The sequence below is a fragment of the Camponotus vicinus genome, unplaced genomic scaffold (assembly GCF_025532165.1).
Source record: "Camponotus vicinus isolate PSW18456_S1 unplaced genomic scaffold, iyCamVici1.0 SCAF_5, whole genome shotgun sequence".
NCBI classification, from domain to species: Eukaryota; Metazoa; Arthropoda; class Insecta; order Hymenoptera; family Formicidae; genus Camponotus; species Camponotus vicinus.
The window spans coordinates 722,234-744,151 of NW_028141977.1; the positions used below are offsets into that span (position 1 = coordinate 722,234).

The window sequence follows — 21,918 nt, forward strand, 5'->3', positions numbered from 1 at the left end:
GGAAAGTGACTAAGTGAATAAAAGAGAGGCAAATAATCGCGTTGCTTCCGCGATTTCCGCAATCGAATTGGCGAATCGCACTCCGGCCACTCGATCGACATGTATTGATCTCTGTAGGGTTCGATCTTTGATATTATCCATTAAAGAAAAAATAAAAATTTCAGTTTATATAAAAATTTACAATTTCTTTTTCTATATTTTTTTATTCGATACAAAATAAAATATTGTAAATAATTAATTGCTATCTTAATGCATTGCGAAGAAATGTGTAAATTTTCGCTACTTCGTCCAACTATCGCGAGAGAAAAAAATACATAAAAAAATACTTTGTCACGATCGACGATGATGAAAATCGGTTACGAGCAGCGGGACTTCCGGTCGTTTACCGAAAAAAAAGGAGGAAACGCTCTCCAGCGATGTTCCGTTAAATCACGCGCCGACAATGACGACGACGACGACGACGTCGTGAAGAAACGAGCGGAACAGATTTCGATCTTTTACCACGACGCTCGCTCGCTCGTCGCGCTTATGACACAACACGGTAGAGTTTGCCGTAGGAAAAGTAAGGTAAGGCCAGTGTTATAATAGAAACTTTCACTACGGAGGTTCAACGTACCGAGTCGCCGACTCTCACTGGCCGTTCTCACTACTTGCCGAGCATCTGACACACCGACATATACCGGGTGTCCTCGTGTCTCTCACCGCGCGCGGTTCTCTTTGCTCTCTCTCCCCCTTTCGGAACAAATTAAGAGACAATATCTGTATTCTGTTGTTTCGCAGATGACGTTCCATTGTCGCGTAAACGTAAAGGAGAAATCGACAGACGATTCCCGCGCGCGCGTTTAACACGGTCATGTTTAGCCAGAATTCCTTCTTCCGCGGCGGAAGCCAGCGGAAACGAAACGTCATTGTCGCATTCATCTTTGTACTAGCAACTTTCTTGCAAGGATAGCATTCTAACCGGACGAAGTAATTGGAGGCAGCTGAGATAACGCGATGCGGACAACAAATGCATTTCAGTGAATCATTGCTCTCTATGTTTATATATATATATTTTTTATCGGTCATTCACTTTGTTGCATCTATTTTATGATGCACGTCTGTGGAAGCGCAGACATTTGTTCGCTCGTTTATCCGTCGAGAAGGAAAACTAGATGAACGAGATTGAATTCTGACAGATCGAACAGCTGGCTCTACTTTGTGACAACGACACGATACGATCAAGAATCTGACCCTTTAAGTAGCGAATTAAATCGTCGATATATTGATATATCGAGAGCATGTGAAACGGCTGTAAGCTTGATGAAAGAAAATATATTTTATAATTTTGAAGCTAGAATAAAATTAGTTAAAATAAATTATGCATGTCTTGCATATTTTCGCTTTAAAAGTGAATATCAAGAAAATAATAATGCTCAAGAAATTTTCTACTTATCATGCTGATATGTACGTTCTCTTTTTTTCTTTCTTTTGTTATATTCAAATTTATTTAATTAGCATAAAAATTGCTAATTATACAAATTATGCATTTTGCGAATAGAAATTTTGTCGATAAAATCATTTAATTACTTACAAGCTACGAGTAAATCAATTAAGAGAAAAAAAGAAATCGACAAGCGTCTATCATAAGTCGGTGTTTTATCTCAGATATCGTTTTAATCTTATGTTAACATATGTGCCAATGTTGATATCGCATACTAGGTCGCGTTCATCGCTCGAATTATCATTAGCGTTTAAACTCCATTCAAAAATGGCACACGATGTACAACTCTTTTCCGCCGATAAGCAATTTTAAGGTATGCTAAAAAAAAGACATTGTATATCCATATAGTCTGCTTAGATAAGTACTAATTTATCTTTTCACATAACGGTGCCGCACGAAGCAGATAAGATTATGTTCACTTGACTAGACTATATTCACCTTCCATGATAACTCGAATATTTTTAGATGAGGTAAAAAGTAAGTAAGAGAAAAACAAAAAAAAATAATAATATAAATAAAATAAATGCTAATAAATATAACTCTTAATAAAAAATAAAATGTACAGGAAAATTATCAATATTTTAATATTACACAAAAAATGTGCAATTAATTCTTTCAGTCATTTTTAAATATTTTCTTATAAAAAATGTTGCTACGAAATATGATAATAGAATATAAAAAACAAAGCCTTAAAAAATTTTATAGTAATTTTCTTTAAATATATCACATGTAGAGTTAGCAGAATTATATGTTAAAACTTGATTAATGATAACTAAAAGTAATAGTATTTGTGTGGAAATATTTTCTATATAATGTTTCTATTTTTCTCTCTGTGACTCACCAGGAAATCGTAAAATTTCTCTTTATAAATCGTTTTTATAAATCGCCTTTTAATATTCTCTTTCTGAACTAAGATTTTTATACATATATATATATATATATATATATATATATATATATATATATATATATATATATATATGCGACTATTGCAACCAGGAATTCGATTATAGAATGTTCAGAAACGATTAGCGACCCTCCGATAAGAATTATAACAGAAAGATGAAACAGAGAGAGAAAGAAAGGAAAAGAGAGACTACTATCGTCTAACAATAAGAGATATGGAAAAACGAATACAGGCACGAAAGTAGAAGAGTTATGGCGTGGATGTCATGGCGTGGGAGAGTTACTTTCACCGTCCACAGTCCCCATAACGGTAAAATCTATGCAGCATAGAAAATCAGATGTTCCATTCCACAAATAAAATTGACACCAATAAAGTCAGTCAAATAGATTCTTTTACGAATTTAGATCACTACGAGATTTTTTTAGTCGAGTATCTGTTTTGATTTGAAAAACATAGTGTTTATATTTCTAACTGAATGTATTTTCTTGGAATTGCACTGATTCATAAGAATAAAAAAAAATCATGTTTCGAATAATTAAAATGTAATTTTTTAATACATTACACATCTCAATGATTTCTTCTCTGCATTTTATATATCATTCATATAGTACTGAGATAAGTGTGATAGGCTTACATAAATATAAGAGAATTTTCTCATATATTGAATATTTTAATAAGACTTAAAAAATAATTCGATATATTGCATTCATAGTATTGATTGAGAATTTTATAAGATTGTAAGAATTTTATAAAATAGACGCTATTTTGTACACATTATTAATGCTTATGTAACTTTCATAATCATACAATTTCATTTTCAATAAATTAGTCGGATGTTATCGATGTTCTTGACGGTTTATGCGAAATAGAAAGTTGTAATCTTTCGATTGAGGAATATATAAGCATAGGATGAACTAGCACGACGTGAAAGGTGTTAATAAACATAAGCTTCCTGTAAGGCATGACATAAAAGCCAGCTTCATGTCCTTTCCCCATTTATGGTCGCATCATCATGAATATCTCAAAAATTACATGTATATATTCTTTTCATGAGATCATATCTCTCTAGAAATATAAATTACTGAAAATGTATGTATTTCTCTTAGGAAAGCTTAAAATTGTTTTAAAAATATTATTAATAACTTGCAAAATATATTTTTAATTAACGTATTTATTAAAATAATCCGAGAATACTTTTCTAAATATTTTATTATTAACGAAAAATTTCAAAAATTAAAATTTTGATATTTTCGCAGAGTCATATATAGTTTCTATTTAATATATTTATAATATATATCGATTAATCATGGATGTAATATAATTTTTGCAAAATGCGTACTCTTTGCGTACACACAAAGGTCCGGAATGACTAAACTTGCGAATTTAGATCCAATAAAACGCGATCGTAGATACATACTATGCACACAATACATGTATAGTGCATACGTAAGGCAAAGACAACGATGTGCTACTAGTGAAACTCGAAAAAGCTCGCTCGAGATAGACGAGCTCGAGCTCGATGGCGCACTCTTGCACTCGCAATACCACGCGAGTGCGTGCACATACACAAGAGCCAAGTGTCACGCTGGCCGACCTCTCTCAAGAGGAGGCCGCCGTAGGTTAGTGCATTGGCTGCACTTTCCATCTCGGTGTGTGCATGTACGTACTTATAGTCACGGCGCGGTGACGGACGGCTCTCTTGCTCGCTCGCGCGCGCGCGCGCGAGCGAGCGAGCGCCCGAGGCGGTCGTATGCATGCATTGGTTACGCAAGAATAGCGGCGTGTGTGAGACTGCTGACCTACATACGGCAGGGAGCAAAGACCCCTCGCTGCTACGACTCGTATACTCCCGACCCGAGCCGAGTCTATGCATATGTACGTGTGTATATGTGTGTGTGCGTTGCGAGGTGTGCACATGCGTGCCTCGCAGAGATGCGCTTTGCTCTGACGTGTGCGCGTGCATTCTTGTATCGACGCACACACACTCGCCCGCGTAGCTAATTAAGCACCGTTCACATCACTTGCGCCGATCTGGCCACTTCTTCGGAGATGTAAAATTCATATTTGTCTCTCTTTTATTGATCTTGCTGCCTCTATCGATCCTATCTTCGTTTCTAAAATAGAGGCCACACTATTATGCAGCACTATACTTTTAATGTTGTTCAGTTTCGTAACTTTATTAGGTCTTTTATTTTTAAATAAGCTTGTACAATATAAGAAAAAAGATTATTATATTTAATTAAAATCCTTTGATAGAGCGTAAAAAGGTGCACAGTAAAAGCATAAAAACGCATTCAAATGTATAAATAATACATTTAAATTTAAATGTTCTAAATATTTGCAGGAGTAAAATAATCAAAAGAAGTTAAAAATCAAAAAGCGTGTGTTGATTTGTCAGCCTTATATATATTCAAATTTTTCATCATAAAACTTTGTATTTTTTTTTTTATGTCCGAGTTTAAAATTTTAACTAGCCTTTTTTTTTGTTTTAATATCAGGGAGTTTATTTTACTTTCTACGCTAGAGAAATGTTTACATTTTTTATAACTTTTAATTACCTCATAATTTTTAATTTTTTTATAATTGTAAATATAGCCAAATTAATTATTGTGATATTTCAAATCACAAGAATGATCGTACTTTTTTAACAACATTTGCAAAATTATGTCAAATTATTGCATAATTTGCTGCACATGAAAAAAGAAACGAAAAAAACTTTCTTAAGCGCAAGAAAATAATTTATGAATACAGTAGCAACACACATACACACACAAACTAGCAGGTGATTTGCTGGACGATATTAATTAAACATGAAACTTGCTTATAAGTATAGCTACGTACTTCTTGCAGTTAGACTATCACTAGTTAAAGGTGCGTAGGAGTAACTGCAAGAAGTTCTACGGTACGCTAGAATAAACAACTTTCGAAATGGAGATAGACAATGTTGCAGAATATTAATGACGCTCAGATTAGTTGAACGAAGTTTGCGCGCTGAAAACAAACAGAAGGTTAGGTCCTCGCACGGAGTATATCTGCTTTGATGAACTTCTCTTCTTTGCATCTTTATCGTAACAAATAACTCTTCCGAAATAAATATTCCGATACATTTATAGCATTATCAGACTAAGCAAAAAAATACAATTAAACAATTCATTTTTTATGTAGATACATATCAAATATTTATTCATATTAAATATTATTTTGATTTTCTGTAAATACAGTATCATAAATGTAAAGAATTACAAAGAAATTTCTATATCCATCTTATTTTTTCTTTCATGAGAATTGAGTAACTTTTTAAAAAATTACGTAAACGTAATTTATTTATAATTTTAAATATTAATTTTTCTTTTATAGAAGTGAGTTGCTATTTTGGATCAAACTCTATTATGTATATGTGTGTGTGTGTGTGAATTAAAAATTTAAATATAATATTTTCAAAGTATATATAAATATTTTAATTATATATTTTACAATAATGAAAATTTACGTAACCTTTTGCTTATAAAATTCTTCGCTTAATACTAATGTCGATTCTCAATTAACAGTTCGCGCGTTTGTTTCTAAATGTAAATTATTTCTACTCCAAGGAAATTGTTGGTATATATATCACGTTCAATTTTCATCCAAGTAAATTCGGAAACTGTTTGAATCTAAAACTTGGAATTGAATTCAAGTGGGAGACAATTTGTGCTAGTAAGTAATGCGTAAGCATTACATTTTATGATCGTAAAACTGTTTTTACTGGAAAATACCACGATTATATCGAATATCGATTATACGCTTTAGCGTAAAACGTTAATATAAAAACGTGATACGAATAAAGTATGTACTTGTAAGATATATTGTGAATTTTATTTTATTATGAGAATGAGAATTGTGTGTGAACAACTTTTTAAAAAATAACAAATGTAATTTATTTACAACTGTAAATATTAATATTTTTTATAAGAATGAATTGCATCTACTACTTTTGGATCAAAAGTAATTTATTATTAATTAAAAATATAAATATATATTTTACGACCTAGACTTTTATTGAGAGGATTGAGATTTTTTATTTAAAAGTCTCAGAAAAGATTGTTAGCCAAACTTACACTTTATATTAAAAACTATTCCTTTCTCTATATGAGATACTATTTTTAGAAAAATTAAAGCCTCTAACCATGAAAACATGTGTCATGTCTGTTTTAACAAGTGCACTAACTATCGCACTTGTTGCATTCAAGCTGAATAAATATATCTACTAGAGAACAAGAAAAGAAGAGAATAGATAAAAATTAAGAAAAAAAAGAATATGAAAAAGTACAGAGACAAAAATAAATGTCTCGTGATGCAAGATGCAAATAAATGTTGCAACAACGCTCGAGCTCGGGCAAGACACGCATATTTCTCGGAACGAAGACACGGATGAGGCGGCGCATAAAAATTCACGCGATTGATGCGCATCATCGCCCTTATTAAAACGACCCTCGGCGCTTAGGTCGGGCACTGTCGTAAAACCGCTTAGACGTCCGATCTTTCTGACCGTACGACCGACTGAGGCGACAGCTCCGGGCAATTGTTCGCCGTCCGTCCCCGCGATTTGTTGTTATCGTCGGCCTCGCATTATTAAAATGACCCCCGTTTCACCCGCTTTCGTCTCTCATAGACCTAGTCTCGTCCAGCGCTAGGCCGAGGAGGGCGGATGAACGCGCTCGTAAAACTCGTAAGCCGATCCCGGGGATTTATTGTACCATGTCGAAGTCGACACGCACACATCGACACTCGTCTTTAATTATTCCATTATGATACAATGTATGATGCGACGCGCTATGGTACATATATTGTACGTATCCCGAGAACCTTATGAAACAAAAGTGTCTCGCGGTAAACGATACATGCATCGCCGCGATGCAACTGCCGATCCAATTGTACGTTATTGCCGACTAAAGCGGGGTTAATGGCGAACTATGCGTTCGCCGTAATCGCACACACGTACTTTCACATCGCGAACCGATCTCCTCGCAATAGCCGCTAACTATTCGCTTATATGTGCGCGAGATGAATCCTGACTTCTCGAGAGAGCAAGTGCATCAGAAACACGAAAGTAAAACAGAAATTTTCGCGAAATACAAATATTTATCGGGGCGAACAATCGACAAAATTCAACCGAAATTAAGAATTAATAAAATTATATGTTTTAAATCGACGGTTTATCTGTCAAAATTGAATTTAAAATTGTATTTAAGATCTATAAATAACATTAAAAGCGAATAATTTTTTATTTCAATTTTCGATATATGTGATTATTCAATTATATGCAAAAGATAAAATTAGATTTATCTTGAATGCATATGCGATCAATGAAGATTAAACTGGAAATTGACAATTTAATTTTGATAAGAATAGACGTAAAGATATCATTTTCACACACGATACATTTAAAATATAATTTTTATCGAGATACAAATTTATTCAAATTCAATGTTGAGTTTAATATCTCCTCGAAAAGATCATTCATAAATAAGTATACAACTCGTTAGTGGTTATGAGTAATTTTCACTTAGCAAACGCTGATTTATTAATCCTTGCCATTTTCTGCTTTCAGGAATTATGACCCTTCCGAGCAGCCCGTGTGAGATAGACAACATGAGCTTGTTTCAAGATCTCAAGTTGAAAAGGAGAAAGGTCGACTCCCGATGTAGTAGCGACGGTAAGAATATCGCAGCAACAGATCGCACAAAAGAATCGAATGTAGAATTAATATACAGCGTGTTTATCACGGAAAGTGTCGGATATAAAAAGTTTTTTTTTATAGGATGCCTCGTTTTTTAGCGATTTGCTTCCCACGTTTGCAATGTATGTTGCAACTTGTTATTACCTATTAATATATTATTAATAATTTATTTAAAGTTGCTTTATCGTATTCGTTCACCAAGTGTCTCGATAACAATCGCTACAAAAAAATAAGCAAATAAGGATACGCAAAAACGAAGAATACAAGATAAATAAGTAGAAAACGAGATTGTCTAGAGATGAGATATAATGCTTAGAATCTAGATTCGATTCTAATGGTTGACGTAATCGCACCACGAAGAATCATATATCACTGTCGAGCAAATTATGATGCACTGGCCGATCTTTTCATATTGAGATTACTCGGAACAAGTTGTAAAACTGACCGATGTTCAAATGTAACGATTATTTACCACTCGGTAATGGAGAAACGCTTGGAGAAACGACGTTTGATATACGCATAATAATGACGATTTTTATAACCGAATGAGAAATCGTTCTAATTATAGACGAGCAATTAATCTTCTTCACTTTACGAAGTATATAAAAAGTATGTAATTTCACTATTATATGAATATCATAAATATAAAAAAATTGTTATCTTTTTTAGGTAAATTTTATATATTATTAGCGATTATTCTATTTTTTATACAATTTTATGTATTTTTTTATTTTTTGTCTAAATCAGATTTATCTAAATTATTATATAATTATATCTAAATAATTAATTTTATTTTCGACAAATATATGTGTGATTGATATATTTTTTCTAAGAAAAAATCGACTCAATCCACATAAAATATCGATCGATTGAACGATTAATCGTGTCATTTGCAAAATAATTTCTCGACAATTTATATTTTACTTATTAATTGACATTTATTGTTCAATCTTTTACATTCCTCATTATCGTATTAATTACGCGATTACGTCATATTCGCGAAATTGACATTTCATTTTATGGAGTCAAGGATAATTTACGCACATGGAATTAATATTAAATTCATACAGACTACATATCTCATATCATATCGGATAAAATATCTTGAAAACGATAGTTCAGTGCAAAAGCATTTTAGTATCGTAAAAATGATTTTGATAATAAAAACAAATAAAATCACTGTACAATTTGATTGATTTAAAATTACCGTTAGATTAAAAAATTTCTTTATTTTACATAAATTCTCGAGTACGATTTATTCTTTTTAAAGATTTCTTAACCTCCACTTGTAGCAAAAAAGATCTATAGACTCTGGTCTATCACTTACATAAGAAAAATAAATCGTGACGTATTTTAGCTTCCTACCAATATATAATTTTCTTCGGCAGTATATCTCCAATGGCTCAATCTCCAATCCTTCGTTCGCACATCCATCTCGGCCACCATTCACCATTCATTTCATTCAGTCTCCGGATTTCCCGTGCTGCGCGCGCGCGCTTATCCCGCGTGTTACTCGTCCGTTCTTTCTTTCTTTCCCTTCCCGTATATTTTTTTCCATTTCTACTCCTCCGTTCGAACAACGCGTTACAGCAGTCGACTTGATTTTCTTATTGCGCCTTGGTAGCTTCCGCGAATGATCGGGAAGTGGAAACGGGAGGGTTGTCGGTGCGAGGGCAGAGGTTGAGACGTGGGTGGCGCGGCAACGGAATAGCTAGCTCAGGGAAGTTAAGTACGAAGCGAGACAGAGAGAGAGATAGAGAGAGAGGAGAGGGAGAGACCCAGAAGGGAGAAGGAGGCTCGGGATGGTTGCTGCCGGCGGTGCAGGGTTGAATATCAACCCACGCGGTCGTCCCGGACGTGCACCGGTGTTAGTTCGGCTTCGCCTGAACTCGCGTAACCACGCGGTCGTCTGTCGCGCGGAAAAACGCGCGAAAAGCGGACGTTTCCGCTCGGGAACAAGCGGAAAGGCCGAAACTGCGAGGAGGAGGAAACTGAACGGAACCGAACGCGACGCGAGCGAGTTGACGCGGCCACGCGGTGTGAATCGCGTCGAACGGACGTCGTCGTTGACGTTGACGTCGTATGGTAAAAATCGCGCGCACGTCACATCACGACGTTACATGTTGCCGCGGCCACTGCACATCGGGCTGCATTGATTTTTCGACGCGCTCGCACAAACACGACCGATACCAATGACCCTCGACCTACGGCCGGTTTAAAGGTCAGAGACTGCCGTTGGCCGCGAATCGGGAGAGTCTGTCGAGAGCTGTCGTCGAACCGGAGCAAGGTGCTGGCGAGAACGCGAGAGAGAACGAGAGGCTGGACCGCCTTTTCGACGTGGATCTTCGACGATACGTGAATCGAAGGAAACGTGCATTCGACGTTCCGGTTTCTCGAGGAGAACGTACGCTCCGATGCCGTGACCCGCGGAATCATTGATCTTTCTTGGCCGCCGCCGCCACACGTGTACGTCATATACAGTTCAACAAATATACGACGCAATTATCCAGACGACGCCGCGAGAGGCGCTCGTGGAGATCGAGAAATGATCGTTTCGGTGGGAACGCGAATTTCTCCATCATTGTCCGCGCGATCGATGTACTCGATCTATCATCCTCAAGATTCATCGACGTGGCAGATTGGAATAATCTATTTTTTCACGCGATTACGCTTGTATGGTTCTACATTAAACCGCTCGCAATAGAAATATACTGACTGCAATGAAGAAAATAACGTGAAAATATGATTTAATACCTTCTTGCAATAGATGAAATAGATTGACGTAATTTAAAAAAACAACGAGATAGTGTATATATATATTCTGTAAAAACACTTGGCGATTCGTAGAAAGATGATGTTCACGTGTAAGGAAGAGATTTGGGAAGAGAGGTGGCCGATCAAAGCAATGTTACATCACTTAATCCGTGACGTGCGATCTTCGGCAGCGTGAATGAAAAGTAGTGATGTTTTCGCTTTAATCAGGCCTATCCACGTTTTAAGAATGAATTTCTACGATTCATACTTTCTACGAAAAACTCTGACGTTACTAAAATTATAAAAAATATACGTCGTGATAATTATATTGTGATTTAAGTTTGTAAGATCAATCGAGACTTCTCGATAATTTTGACGTCAATTAATCGAATGTACAAATTCGGTTGGGCATTTCAAGAGTGATATATTTTTCCAAATATTCATATATATATTCTAAACAAACAAGAAAGAAAAATATAGAAGAGAGAAAGAGAAACATATCATTTAAAAGTCAGATTCTATTTTTATGTGTCAACTTTGATTGACAATTGAAAAATGAGAAGAAAATCTTATTTTACACAAATTTAAAATCATCTACACAAGATATCTTTATTTTTGTAATAACAAAAATGAAATGGCAAATAATTCTCTTACGAATTACATAAATACATAAAGGATAAATGCAACAATTCCTACGATACCGAAGACAATCCATAAGAAGAATAAAATAATACAGTCAAGAAGAAAAGCGGAGAGAAGACAATATAATGTTAAGAAAATCTTGCTATAACATTTCTCATGAACATCGAATTTAATTATATTAGTTACAATAGAGATCCATAACATTATTATAAAAATGTTTCCCTTGGGAAGTAACGTTTCCATCGCCACTAATCTTAATTGGAATCGACAAGATTGGAATTCACCAAGTATAGATCTAACAGCCTTCTACGGGATGCAAAGAAACAGCTTTCTGCCCTACTTATCTACGTATCATCCCTACAACAACTTTTCGATAGCATCTTATCAAAGTTACTTTCGCTTCCAGCACTACTTCAGATCGCAACTAACGGCTGATCCCTATTCCACCTTTAATTATTACAAGTGCTTGGATGCGAAGAATTTATACGCGACGCTCTTTGGTAAACATTGCATTTACTATCTCAAGTATTACATTTGTTTATATCAGGTTATATTTATTAATAATTTATAGAATAATTCTTTTCATTCTTGTTTATTTAATCTATAATATAGACGATAAAAATCTTGATTCTTGATCAAAATCAATTTTATCTTAACAGACTTGTGCGAGAAATCCTACACAATGTAATTTATTATAATATAATTTATTAAATTTTTTCAAAAATTTTTATTTTCTATATTTCTATATAAAATACAAATTTTAACTTGAATTTTTCAAACAAAAATTCTATTAATTTTAAATTTATTTTAAATTTACTTATTTGAATTTCTTAATAAAAATATATAATGTGTTTGAATCTTTTTTTGTCTTTAAGGAAAATATGTTACGATAAACTATAATTATTTTTACAAGCTAACGTTGCATACTTTTATACTTAAAATAAACATAAACTATTTTTAGAAATAAATTCAAAATAAACAATTTCTATTGAAAAGTAAATTGATTAAAGACTACTCTGGTCTCTATTTTTGTTATTTCTATTTTTATTACGGACAGTTATTTTCAAAAATTGAGAGTTTATTGGAATCTCAATTTTCATCGAAGAAGATAGATTCCAAATTAGTTAAAGAACCTAAGAATTAAAAGAATAAATAAATAAATAAATGAAAGGAATAGTGAAAGTGACAGCGCGTCTTATATAACTCTACAATATATAGTTACATTATAACATTACTAGAAATAATTTCTCAAACATTTTTAAAAATTTGGATATCAATACAAGGGATCAATAACCTCATCACATCTCGCGATAGATAATCTTTGTTATTTTTAGCTATCATTGTTAAACTCGTTAGTACGTCACGTGTGTGTGAAGTTAGCGTATCATTTTGTGGAAAATCATAAATAATTAAGAGTTCTGGCTTTATTTACAATAGTTCTAGAGTTCTTGATAGTATAAACAAATAGTTCTAGTGATTAAAGCAAAGAAAATGCCTTAGGACAAACTGATATGCCAACTTCACGCAGCATATCACTTTGTCCTATGATATTTTCCTTCTCAATAATTGTTCAAATTTAAAAGATTTATAGTTCTACATGAGTTCTAAGAAGAGTTCTGCCTTTTAAATAAAAAAATATTAAATAAAACAAAATTAAGAAACCTCTTATCTATAGATGTATACAGATGATATGCTGGTCGTAATTCGACAGTTCTGTTTATTCTAAAACAGTTCTCGTATAGTTCTGGGCATGTTCATTGCCTTTCCAAACAGTTCTAGTAATAAAAATAATTAGAAAATTTCTTAATCAATTTTTGTACTTGAAAAACGAACATCTTCGAGTATAGAGGTGATATGCTGTACGTAATTCGACGGTTCTGTTTATTCTAAAACAGTTCTCGCATAGTTCTGAGCATATTAATGACTTTCCCAAAGAGTTCTAGTTATGAAAATAATAAGAAAATTTTTGAAACAATTTTTTTACCCAAAAAACAAGTATCTTCGAAGATAAATGTGATATGCTAACCGTATTTCGGTAGTTCTGTTTATTTTAAAACAGTTCTGGCATAATTCTGAGCATGTACAGTGCCTTTCCGAATAGTTATGATGATAAAAATAGTTACAATTTTTTGAATAAATTTTTTTCTTTTTTTAAGCTGTTTCCATTTTCAAAACTAGAACTCTTTGGAAAAGTCATTAATATGCTCAGAACTATGCGAGAACTGTTTTAGGATAAACAGAACTGTCGAATTACGACCAGCGTATCATCTCTATACTCAGAAATGCTCGTTTTTTGGGTAAAAAAATTGTTTAAAAAAATTTCTAATTATTTTCATAACTAGAACTCTTTGGAAAATTCATTAATACGCTCGGAACTATGCGAGAACTGTTTTTGAATAAACAGAACTGTCGAATTACGACCAGCGTATCATCTCTATACTCAGAAATGCTCGTTTTTTGGGTAAAAAAATTGTTTAAAAAAATTTCTAATTATTTTCATAACTAGAACTCTTTGGAAAATTCATTAATACGCTCGGAACTATGCGAGAACTGTTTTTGAATAAACAGAACTGTCGAATTACGACCAGCGTATCATCTCTGTACTCAGAAATGCTCGTTTTTTGGGTAAAAAAATTGTTAAAAAAATTGTTTAATTATTTTTATTACTAGAACTCTTTGGAAAGGCAATGAACATGCCCAGAACTATACGAGAACTGTTTTAGAATAAACAGAACTGTCGAATTACGACCAGCATATCATCTTTATACTGAAAGATGCTCGTTTTTTGGGTAAAAAAATTGTTTAAAGAAATTTCTAATTATTTTCATAACTAGAACTCTTTGGAAAATTCATTAATACGCTCAGAACTATGCGAGAACTGTTTTAGAATAAACAGAACTGTCGAATTACGGCCAGCGTATCATCTGTATACATCTATAGATAAAAGGTTTCTTCATTTTGTTTTATTTAATATTTTTTTTATTTAAAAGGCAGAACTCTTCTTAGAACTCATGTAGAACTATAAATCTTTTAAGTTTGAACAATTATTGAGAAGGAAAATATCATAGGACAAAGTGATATGCTGCGTGAAGTTGGCATATCAGTTTGTCCTAAGGCATTTTCTTTGCTTTAATCACTAGAACTATTTGTTTAAATTATCAAGAACTCTAGAACTATTGTAAATAAAGCCAGAACTCTTAATTATTTATGATTTTCCACAAAATGATACGCTAACTTCACACACACGTACGTCACTCATGCATCATCTGAAATCATTGATATTTGCAGCCGATTGTCAGTACGATAAATAGGTGCCATAGGGCATATCAGGTTAATATCGCTCTACGAAATGTGAATGCGAAATATAATTGCTCTATGAAAGTGATGGACGTTAGACTTTTCTTGATGATAGAGATCCGACGAATCTCGATTTGGTAACTATACGAGATAACTCGCGATATTGAACTATTACAAGTCCGCGAGTGAATAATCAGCTCGACCAATGTCCACGACGATTGACTATTAATAACTCGGAAACTGCTACCTAAGTATTCGCAATCACAGACTGGCCTTGTCAACTACATTCTTTCCTTGACCTACACGAGTAGCCATAAGTTTCCCACATCCTTTTCGCGACAAGTAAAAGAACAATTCAAATAGCTATATTTTGTATCATACTATTGTACAACTTTTTTCTCCATTTAAAAAGAGATAAAAATATATTCTACTTTAATATAAAAGTATTTCGCATTTCCGTTCTGTTGAAGGATTTTTTTTTCGACCGAAATAGATCAAATTTAAATTTGCAAATGAAACGTTTCGGGAGAATGTACGCACGTGAACGAAATAATTATATTTTAAACTTTCATATTTTTCGAGAACACTCATAATATATGAATTATATAATAATTATAAAATTATGTAATCATTATATAAAATTAATGCTCTCTCATATAGAATAAAACTTTATATTCTTATCTATACTTGCAGTCGCACATAGAATATTTTTTATTGGGTTAATTTCACACTGCGTGCCCTCGATACAAGATTACCCCACATTGCACGTGCCATCTCGGTTTACCTTTTCACACAGCACGGGGTACGATGCAACGTTAAGAAGGCGTCGAAAGCATACGGGTGCTTTAATGGTTTTCGCTCGACCCTCTCCTCTAATACAATTACAACCTACCGATGTAATTTCCTCATTATGAAAGACACTTGCTTTTCACAATGAAGCTTATTCTGGGTAAAATCTCTTAGCAGATGTGGAAATTTAATTTTTTGGAATTATCTTTTACATTATGATATGCATAGTTTTTAACTATTATTTTTTTTAAGAAAAAAAATATATAATATAGTTTCTCTAATATTTTTTAATTATTATAATACAAAAACTTTTCTTCACAATATAAGATCTGAAAATTGCGTAGTATTTTCGGCAGATTAATATTGTTAAAATAAAAATAATAATATGTAAAATACATATAAATTGATAAAAAAAATAAAATAAATAATTAATATTTCTCAATTTTTCACATTTCTTTTAAAATCTATATCTAAAAAATTATATTTGAAAAACAATATCCCACAAAAAGATATAGAAACTTTTGTAATCCTACGTATATCTTTTATTGCAATCCTGTATATTAAATTCATATCAAACTTTCTTACTCGTTGTTCATTTATCTATCCAACAATCACTTCAAACTTTACTTGCTAAAAGACTATGAGTGAAATAATTAAATCGTAAATAAATATCACAAAAAAATAAGAGGGTATTTAAATTTATTGAAGTCGCGGTACGATTGATAGGAGATTACGATATGCCTTTGAAGACCCATCAAATTTGACGGAGAGTTTAGAGGAATTCGCGAATACGAGAGATCAACTGCCTCTCGAGATAAACATTAATCCCCTTTCACTTTCCTTCAGATAGTACATTCTTGTGATACCTCTGTATATTAATAAAACTTATATTTTTTTTAATTCAAGCTAAAATCATATGAAGCAATTTGCATATATTAAAAAAATTGTAATATATATGTTATATAAAATAAGAAATATTAAAAAAATATTAGAATACTTTAAATATGTATTAATGCTTTTAAATTTTAAATATTTAATATTTATAATATTTACACACATATATTTTAATGTAAGTTGTTTTTCACATTTATAGATGCAACCTCTCTCTGTACTTTCTCTTTAATTCGAAATTTAAACATTAAGAACGATTATTTCCCAACTGAGATCGATCGTGTGCACGCTCCGAATATTCCGTTATATCGATAAAAGATAAAATGCGCTAGAATAAAGTAGCTAAACAACGTGTTTATCCCGCGAATATAATTTAAAGTATCCTTCGTGAAAAGAAAGCAATTATGGGCGCGGCAAACTTGAGGAGAACACATTGGATTTATCATGTTTCGCGCAGATGGAAATCTATTATGTAGAGAAATGCTATTTTTATGGGAGAAATCTCTATCGCATTTCGCGTATACACGATGCTGAATTATTGATATGATTGAGTAACGAGCAGTTGCTTATCAAGATCATTATAATCAAATGTAATACGTTTTAAGTTCATCATTGCCATCTATAATTTTAATGGTAGTTCTATTATGGCTTTCCATTAAATTACTTTGTAAAAAATTGACGATCTCTAATTACTTAATTATCTTCATTATTCTTTCATTTGTAGATTGCAAATAGTAATCTACAAGTACTGTCATAAATTGCATTATAAAATAGCATATATTAATATATTTTTTTTAATTACTTTTTGAAATTTTTTTCTTTACTTTTATTTTTTTCCAAAATTTCAATATATAATTATTTTATTTTATGTATAGAAAGTAACAAACTTATTATTATTTTCAATTTTCTGAAGAGTTGAAAGATTTATAGTACAATGTTGCATTTAAAATATTAATCGTAAAATTCGAATGGCACAAAAAATTAAAAAAAAAATATTTTTGTGACTTGAATTTGCAAATATTTAAAGTATTGGTATCACACGGTTTTCATGTAAAAACACAAATTGCTTACAAAATAATGCAATTTAATTCTAATTTCATTTGGAGCGTATTCTTTTCAGATTTTTATATTCATATTGAACAGAATCGGCGCGAGTAACAATCGTACATTCCATCCTTGAGCTTCTATCCAAGAGAGTAAAGAAAAAAAAACCGTCCCACGTTGCAGACTCTTTGCACGCACAGTCCAAATATAAATGTAAAACCAACGCCTTATTTCTCAGACTCCCCGGTATCCCTCGGATCAGCAGGCTCGCCGCAGGGGAACCAGCCGGCGGACGCACCTTCACCCATAAACTTTCCTGCTCCAGGGGAGAGCATGGCCGACACCTCGACCCTGTCGCCGGAGGCAAACATGCCGGGCTCGCCGGGCTGCCCCGTGGTCAGAGTGACGAGCGAGTACCTGCTGGGCAGTCCGAGTCCAGGGACGCCGAGAGACTCTCTCCGTGGGGCCGGTGGAGGCGGCAGCGGCGGCGGCGGCGATGGCGGAAGTGGAAGAGGAAGCGGACAGGAGGGTCGCGACGCGACGTGCTCGGACCGCGCATCGCCCGACTCGGTCTTCCCGGATGCCGGTCCGATGGTGAGTTTCAGGGTCGCCGACGAACAGCAGCAGCATCACCAGCAATCGCAACAGCAGCACCAGCAGCAACGCTCCGCTACCCCCGCGCCGACCAGATCGTCGTCCTACTCGCCGGTCCAGACGGTTTCGTCGACCCCGATTGCCCAGGAGGCCTCCTCGAGGAGCGACAGCCCGGACAAGGGCGACTTGTCGTCCGTCCAGACCAAGGAAGAATCCGACAACTCGGTCTTCGACGGAGGTGGAGGCGGTAGTGGCGGCGGGAGCGGTCGCTCGGAAGCTTCCAGTCAGGCAAGTCACCGGAATAGTCCATCGTCTCAATTCAATCCCAACCAGAGTGTCAGTCCCGGAACGATCGGGTCCGCTGGGCCGCACGGATCCGCGCAACAGCAGCAGCAGCAGCAGCAACAATCACCGCAGACTCCGCCGACGCCGCCGAGGCCGCGCGCGCCCTCGGTACCGCCGCACCTGCTGGCGGCTCATCATCAGTTTTGGTCGCAAAACACCACCGGCGTACAGGGATTCGCCACGCAGAGGCTACTCAACGGTGTCATCAGCAGTGCCGTGAGCTACGGACAGAACGCTACTACCGTCTCCACCAACTCCGGCGGCGGTACCAGCACCAGCTGTGTCACTACAGGTGCCACTACTACAGCGACTTCGTGTAAGTACTATGGCTAATATATTTATTATTTATATTTTTTATTAAGTCACCTTAAGAATCTTCTTTCTTTGATTAATTGGTTATTCAAATTCAAACCCTTTGATAAACAATTGAAAATTGTTACGTCATAGTATCATTTATAAAAAGCACGTAAAAAATAATGGTGGAATTTAAAAAAATTAATCATTCATAATAAACCTATATAATAATAAGAGATACTTATGGTTTCTCAAGTGTGTCAATTTTAAAAATAATAAATCAATAAATTTCCTAAGAAAAAAGATATAAATTTTGTCACGTAAAATCCGTGAAATTAAACATATTTAAAATATTATTTTCATTATAATGTACATCTAAGTGCGAATGAAAATCGGAGAAAATGCGATCGATCCGTCGATGATCTATTTTAGGCGAAGGTATGAAACCACCGGCGCAGAGAGCAGCGCCAGCACCACCGCGACCCCCGCCCACGGTTTTAATGGGCGAAATCGGCGGCGTTCGTACGATGATATGGTCGGCGCCCCCGTTGGACCCGGTACCGCCGCCGGCGGCATCCTGGACGGCCACAGCGGCGGCGGTCGCCTCGTGTTCCTCGTCGGAAGAGTCGGCCGCCCATCTGTTGCTGAATCTCGGCCAGGAGTCCAGGGGTAAACCACCTTCCTCCACCTCCACCGCGGTGTCGTACTCGTCCGCCGCTGCCGGGCCGCCCCTTAACATGGAGAGGCTATGGGCTGGCGATTTGACGCAACTACCGGCCGCGCAACAGATGCAGGCGTTGAATCTCACGGCTTCCGGTTCCGCCACCCAGCCGTGGGTGAGCAACGGCGGCACGATCGTAAAATCCGAAGCAGCCTCGCAATCCATATCGTTTGCGCCCCCGGCGCCCCCCTTACCGCCCCAGGAACACGAAGAGGACGAGACGCCCATGATATGCATGATCTGCGAGGATAAGGCGACCGGCCTGCACTACGGTATCATCACGTGCGAGGGGTGAGTATCGTTCGTTACATGCGCGTGTTTATGAAATCAAATATCGTTAATTTTATCTCGCGATACGCGAATCAATGCACGATATAAACGTTCGTATATTCCGTTGCACATCGTGGTGCATTATTTATATTCGAAATTTTTTTTACAAAATTTTATTTATATTCGAAATTAATTTTATAAAATTTTATTTTTATTATATAATTCTTCTTTCTTATTCACGCGAAATTATAATCTTATTATATTTTTTATCACAGGTGTTGAATTCGAGATTAATCATTTTATGTAATTTTGAATTTATGCACAAACATTTTTAAAAGTATTAAATAACTAGTTACATTTCGCGAATTTTATATTGGCAACTAGCATTACACATATTTACAATTTTGATATTTCACATATTGAATATAATATATTGAATATATGATGAATACAAAATGATTCGAATTTATTATAATCTTATAACTAATCAAAAATTAAAATAAAATTAGAATAAAAATTAAAATAAAATAAAAATATATCATTCCCTTCAATATAATTGAGTTAACGATTAATAATATTTAATAAATTTCAGCATAAAATTTCAAAATTTTTCAAATTATAGTCATTTTTTTCTGAAATATGTTTTTATCGTATATAATAAAAATTCGTGAAATATTTTGTAATTATTTACTAATAAAAAACGTACGTGAATTAAAAAAATAATAGTAATAAATTTATGGCAAACACTTTATTCGCAATAAATTCACCCTCCCAACATTCCCGTGCATTCAAATTGCACTAATAATATAGCTTAATTAAAATTCGAATTTATATGTATTTATCTGATAAACGAGCCTTTTGCATAGTGAATTGCCAAGTGAATTGCAGTTCAAGAATCGACTGATTCGCTCTAATTAGATTTAATTATATTGAAACTACCTATGATATGGTGCATAGTCGAAATCGTGTGGTTGATCACAAACACATGTAACCTGCTGCGACCTTCGACCTTTCCCAACATTCAGCAAATGCATCTCACTGCACTTTGCAGACAAGAAATGTCAAGTTTTGAGTAAACTAATCTCAGAACAGATATCAGTTCATTTGTATAGAAAGTTTATACATGAGAGACACAGCGTGATTTATCGTTATTATTTATCTTTTAATAATTTAATCTCACTCGTCATGTCACTTTTGAAGAGAATACACGTCTAAAAGCATTTTTCATTGAAAAGAAATCCTATATATAAACTAAACGATCTCTTATACATATAGTATAAGATTTGTATATTTGATAAATAAATCATTTGATTTATATATCGATATTTCGAAGCTAATTCTGCATGAAGTAAGATAAAACAAAATATTAAAATCAGGACTTATTTTTTGAATGTACTTTGAATAATTTTTAACAAATTAAAGAAATATTTTAAATTCTTAATGTCTTATTAATATCAGAAAAAATTTTTTTAAAGTTCTTCAGAATCCATGACATTCACTCTATATTTCCTCATGTTCGATATATCGATATTGTTTTATTATTTTACACTCTACAAGTATTAGCGTCGATCAAACTTTTTCTAATCAATTATTTTTTTATTTCTTCAAAAGATTTAAAATTTGTATAATTTTATTGTATGTAAATTATATTGTAATTAAAGAAAATATTCTCGTAGATTTAAAATTTTATATTCTAAATTTTTGATTTCTTATATATTTAGTTTAAATTTTTATCAATAATAATTATTTGCATCTATATTATTTTTATATAAAAAATATTTTCTCAAAATATGTTAATTCTTGTGCACGAATATTTCATATAATATACTTATACATAAATAAGATTAAATATTAACTGATAATCCTATAATACTCGCTTCCTTCTCACAACACATTTTAACACAAGATGCGAAGGATACTTGTTGCATTTACTCTGGGTATACCCCAAAGACTTCTCTTTCTCTCTCCTTCTCTTTTGAATAATACTTTGATCAGTCCGTGAAATTACCACCGGGTATCGTTTCTCACTCGTCCTTCTCTAACTTTATTGTCTCGAGCGTGGCAGTGGATTAGATGAGAAAAGTCTGCGTAAAGTTTTTCCCTCGCACCCACAATACTCGTAACTTGACGTAAATGAATCCTTGATTTAACCTCGCCATTTTTGCCGC

The 21,918-nt window shown here is 34.1% G+C and overlaps 1 protein-coding gene and 1 long non-coding RNA gene across 12 annotated transcripts in view; one reads left to right on the top strand and one right to left on the bottom strand.

The window, feature by feature from the left end:
* Positions 1-21,918, bottom strand: part of LOC145971361 (uncharacterized) — a 157,611-nt gene that overhangs the window by 134,401 nt on the left and 1,292 nt on the right. Inside the window, exon 1 of one of the 2 annotated variants that reach the window (XR_014438862.1) lies at positions 9,475-9,957. The exons of the other annotated variant lie outside the window; for it this stretch is intronic. This is a non-coding gene — a long non-coding RNA (uncharacterized LOC145971361). Of the gene's footprint in view, positions 1-9,474; positions 9,958-21,918 lie in introns of those variants that run through there. 2 annotated transcript variants of the gene reach the window in all.
* The window catches only part of Hr4 (nuclear hormone receptor 4), a 168,645-nt gene that overhangs the window by 130,446 nt on the left and 16,281 nt on the right, over positions 1-21,918 (top strand). For all 10 annotated transcript variants that reach the window (XM_083098909.1, XM_083098910.1, XM_083098913.1 and 7 more), the window contains 3 exons: positions 7,981-8,085; positions 17,765-18,781; positions 19,192-19,771. In XM_083098909.1, coding sequence (XP_082955035.1) covers positions 7,981-8,085; positions 17,765-18,781; positions 19,192-19,771 — 1,702 coding nt within the window. The remainder of the gene's footprint in view (positions 1-7,980; positions 8,086-17,764; positions 18,782-19,191; positions 19,772-21,918) is intronic.